At 37.7% G+C, this 5,225-nt stretch overlaps 1 protein-coding gene across 1 annotated transcript; it reads left to right on the top strand.

The window, feature by feature from the left end:
* The first annotated feature begins 1,330 nt into the window (after positions 1–1,330).
* On the top strand, positions 1,331–4,882 carry LOC127162400 (contactin-3-like). The gene is made up of 6 exons (XM_051105188.1): positions 1,331–1,651; positions 2,762–3,067; positions 3,660–3,995; positions 4,267–4,389; positions 4,476–4,534; positions 4,754–4,882. Exons 1-6 carry the CDS (start codon positions 1,366–1,368, stop codon positions 4,781–4,783), a joined length of 1,140 nt encoding a protein of 379 aa, XP_050961145.1. The 5' UTR covers positions 1,331–1,365; the 3' UTR covers positions 4,784–4,882.
* Positions 4,883–5,225: the final 343 nt, after the last annotated feature.

The raw sequence follows: 5,225 nt of genomic DNA, 5'->3' as shown, positions 1-5,225 counted from the left end.
GATGAGAACAGAAGTGGTAAGCTAAACAAGCCTACAAAGAGCTTAAAAAGTACATTTAAACCCAGTACAGTGACAAATGATGATCCATACAGCTCAGGTGTCCAGGATACATGCCACGCCCAGCCATTTGGTACCACCAGGTTGAGGTCATTAAAAAGCCAAGATCAGTATCAGACAGAATATGCTTGAGCTCTCTATTAAGTCCAGCTCGCTAGGATACAAGCAAGAGAAAGTGTGCCTCATTCTGGAGATAAAGGACTCCCAGGACCCTTTGGTAAGGAGTGCCAAAGTCCCCATCCTCTTTGCCTGAGATGACAAAAGCTACACTATAATCTTTTGTCAGATCCGGCGACATCCACCGGGTACCGGCACAAGAAAGAAACACCTTCTTCAATCCCAGAATGGAGTGGCAAATGTTGGTGGACTTCAGAAAGCAGCTGGTCTTCACAAGATAAATAAAAACAACCAATATCTGGCTAGACACCGACATGTGGTCAGCTGAGGATAAGAGAGTCATCATCATTGAGCTTACTCTCCAGTAGGATGAGAGCATTACAACAGACCATTAATAAAGGAAACACCTGAAGTATTCCAAGCTAGCAGTGGAGTGCCAGCAGACAGCCTGGAATGCTTTTGGAAAAAAGCTTTTTGAAGACTAAAACTTGTCTTTTCATGATCTCATCACTAAAAACAGTAAACCATTTCCCAGTTAAGTAATTTATTGGTAATCTCATAATTTACCAACATAGCTCTGATGTTGCACATTCATACTTACTTTTGATCCACCAGTTGAGAAACTCTGGGCTAGATGGCAGAACACAGTACCACAACAATAGTGGGTCTCTTCAATCCTGGGGGGCACATAAATTTTACATGTATATGGTGTCACCTATTGTTGCGGGTGTATTATTGCCATGAAAATTTAGACCCTGAATTTAAGATGACCTCTTTTTTCCAGATGTATACAAAACATTGTCTTATATTCAAAACAATACAGTAATTTCAAAGGTTTAATAGACATTGCATAACCATTGTCATAAAGGAATAAGACTGTGTCCATTTGAATCAAGATAACAATCTTTTAATGATTAATCCTGCGTATATATATGGGCCTATAGTCTATGTATTTGGTAACATTTTAGATCAGGGAATATATTCGCTAAAAACTAAGAGTTTTCCCACAATAAGCTTCTAATTTGATGATTATTGATAGTAAGGTAGTTGTTGCAGTAGTTACATTTAGCTATTGACTTTACATGTGTCATGTATTACATTTTGAATAGTCCTTGATCTTTATGATCTGAAGTGAAAAGATTATCTTTTTTTTTGTTTATTTGTTTAACAGAAAAAAAGTCTGTGTCTGTGATGAAGGGAGATTCAGTCCCTCTACACACTGATATTACAAAAAAAAAAGACGACAGAATCAGATGGTATTTTAATGACATTCTCATCGCTCACATCAACGGAGATCCGAGTAAGACCTGTACAGATGTTCAGTGTAATGATGGTAATGAGAGATTCAGAGACAGACTGGAGCTGGATCATCAGACTGGATCTCTGACCATCACAAACATCACATCCACAGACTCTGGACTTTATAAACTACTGATCGCCAAAGGCCAAGAAATAATCTTCCATGTTTCTGTTCTTGGTGAGTCAATTAACAAATGTTTAAATGCAGATTTTGTATGTTTAATGACATAATATCATATTATTGTCACAGGGAGAAACGGACGAGAGGCGAGCGGATCCTTTTGCGAGCCTTTATTGACATTACGAGACAAATACATAGTCGAGCAGGCAGGGTCAGACAATAGTAAACGGGAGTGTAAGAGGCGAGACGACAGAGAATAGTCCATAAACGAGCGATAATCCGAAGGCAGGCGGCGAACAGTCGAGAACGAGGAGCCAGGCGAGAGAATCAAAACACAAGGAACTATGAAACACTAGACAAAGGGAGAAACACTATAAACAATCCGTGGTTAGCATGGGGAAAGACAGGGGCCTTTATGGTGCTGCTGATTGGTCACATGCGCAGACGCGATCAGCATGATGCATGACGTGAGATGTAGTCCGGGGTGTAGTACAACAGTCAGAGTGTGACGATAGGGTGAGAGTGACATCTGGCGGTGAGTGGACAGCGGGACAGCGACCAGATTCGTGACAATTATTAACTTGTTTACAATTAGAGCTGCTTTTTCCTTATGCCTTAAGCTGTATCAGAACAATATAAAGTAAATCTAAATTGTCTTTCCATTGTCAGGCTGATTAACACAGACAATAGTCTTGTGGGTATTACTCTGAGTGTGGTTGTAAAGGCAGCGTGCTAATTAACATAATTTTAGAATAATCTAATCAGGGCCCTTGGAATTGTACCGTGGGTTCAACAAAGTCAGAATGAACACTGAACATCCTAAACTTGAACCTTTTATCGTATAATAGTTTACCACCCATCATTTAAATGAAGTTACTCCCAATCTTTTAATGATTAATCTTGCATACATATGGGCCTATAGCCTATGTATTTGGTAACATTTTAGATCAGGGAACACATTCACTATTAACTAAGAGTTTTCCCTCAATAAGCTTCTAGTTGTTGCAGTAGTTACATTTAGGTACTGATTAGGGTCGACTCATATTTGTTTGATGAATGAATGTGCAAATCTTATGCTATATCTTTACATTAGTCATCTATTATATTTTGAATACTCATTGATCTTTATGATCTGAAGTGAAAAGATTCTTTTTTTTTTTTTTACAGAAAAAAAGTCTGTGTCTGTGATGGAGGGGAATTTAGTCCCTCTACACACTGATGTTTCCAAAAAAAAAGATGACAGAATCAGATGGTATTTTAATGACATTCTCATCGCTCACATCAACGGAGATCCGAGTAAGACCTGTACAGATGTTCAGTGTAATGATGGTAATGAGAAATTCAGAGACAGACTGGAGCTGGATCATCAGACTGGATCTCTGACCATCATGAACACCAGAACCACAGACTCTGGACTGTATCGACTACTGATTGCCGATGGCAAAGAAACAATCTTCCTTGTTTCTGTTCTTGGTGAGTCAATTAACACATGTTTAAATGCAGATTTTGTATGTTTAATGATATAACATCATATTATTAACTTGCATTTACAATTTGAGCTGCTTTTTCTTTTTGCCTTTAGCTGTATCAGAACAGTATAAAGTAAATCTAAATTGTCTTTCCACTGTCAGGCTGATTAACACAGACAATAGTCTTGTGGGTATTACTCTGAGTGTGGTTGTAACAGCAGCATGCTAATTAACAAAATGTTAGTTATATATTGGTAGAATCATCTAATCAGTGCCCTTGGAATTGTACCTTGGGTTCTACAGAGTCGGAATAAACACTGAACGCCCTAAACGCAAATCTTTTATCGCATAATAGTTTACCACCCCTAATTTAAATGTAGTTGCTCCTGTTGTAACAGCTATGATCTGTATGTTAATAAAGTTAACAGCTTTAACTATACAGTATGAGATGGTTCTCAGTGTCTCTGCTCTCATTCTACAAGTTGCTCTACACACTGAAAGTCAAGAAAGAACTGATAAACAATTATTTTCTGCTGTTTTGTTGAGGAGTTTGTTTTCCCCAAAATACTTCAAGTAACTGTTGGTTTGTGTTTCAGCTGTGAAGTCGGTGAAGCAGGGAGAATCTGTCATTTTAGATACTCCTGAAGTAAAAAACCCAAATGATGACATGACATGGTATTTTAATGGCACTCTAATTGCTGAAATCACTGGAGATACAAGTAAGATCTGTACAGATGGTCAGTGTGATGAGAGATTCAGAGGCAGACTCAAGCTGGATCATCAGACTGGATCTCTGACCATCACAAACACCAGAACCACAGACTCTGGACAATATAAACAGGTCACCAGCAACAACAGCCGTCGACGTCGCAGCAGCAGCAGCAGCAGCAGCAGCAAAGAGAATATAAAAAGCTTTAAAGTTACTGTCAATGGTAAGTAAAATTTAGTCATTCTGGCATTTGGCAGTGAAAAAAACCTAACAAAGGAATATAAAGGAAGATGCTACTGTAATCTCTTTATTTCAGTTCCTTGATGACTCTTTACTTTGCTGACGGTACTTTTTGCTATCACTGTGCAAAACTATTCTACTTCAAACTGAATAAAATTTAGATTTACTCTTTTACACTGCCTGATATCACAGTGTTTGTTGTAGATAGGTCTGATATGTTCACTCACACTAAATACTGGCTTTATTTGTTCCAGATTCAGGTCTGTCTCCATCTGCATTTCCATCTGCTGTAGTAGGAATATGTGTACCTGTTCTGCTGATTTTTGCAGTTGTTGGTGTTGTTGTGATTTGCTATCTCCGCAGGAGCTCCAGAAAGGGCAAGTATTACCTACAGATACTATAGGGAGGAAACATCATCTTTGCTGTGCAAAATTAGTGTTTAATTTTGTGTGTGAATGTTTAGTCAACACAGACATGGAGAAAAACAAACAAGACAAGCTACTGAGAAAGGACAACACTGAGGTGAGATACTATACTAGTGTAGTGCCTTTGTAGTAACTATGAAATTACATCACTTATGATCTGTGCTGATTTCACATGCTCTGAAAAAATCTTTCCTATTGGAAATAAGCATTTCTCATCACTGACTGATGACAGTGCAGATTTTTTTTTCTTCTGTAGCTGTAAACTATGCTTTTTATTTCTTGCTTTAACCTTTTGTGATTCATTGTTTTCTTACAGACAGAGGAAGACAGAGGTCAAATGACCTGAGTAGAGAACAGTTTTTGCAATTTTATAATTTTAATGCCCTTATTTCTTGTGTGAAAAACTGTAAGGATATTCCAACTTTATTTCAAATATGCCTTATTGCACTGGTGTTTCTATTCTATTCTATTAAAAAAAAAAAAAAAAAATCCTGTCGTCTTAAATTCATCAATTAAGGCTGACTCCAGAGAAATTGTTGCCAAGTGTGACAGTCTTGTCCACAGTGTCCGAAGATAAGTCCTCTTCAGGGCAGAGAAAGACCTTTCAGCAGATACAGTTGTTACAGGAATTGTTAGCATCAATTTAAGCAATCTGGCAGGGTGCTAAGCAAATCGTCCTGCACTGTTAAAAAAAAAAAAAAAAAATCCGTAAAAAAAACTGAAAAAGTACTGGAAGCTCATTACCTGGACTTGTACCGTAATTAAAAATCAAACTTTTTTCTGTTAAT

The sequence above is a fragment of the Labeo rohita genome, unplaced genomic scaffold (genome assembly GCF_022985175.1).
Source record: "Labeo rohita strain BAU-BD-2019 unplaced genomic scaffold, IGBB_LRoh.1.0 scaffold_928, whole genome shotgun sequence".
NCBI lineage: Eukaryota > Metazoa > Chordata > Actinopteri > Cypriniformes > Cyprinidae > Labeo > Labeo rohita.
The sequence above is the reverse complement of the archived record's forward strand: the minus strand, read 5'-3'. Positions and strand labels throughout refer to the sequence as shown.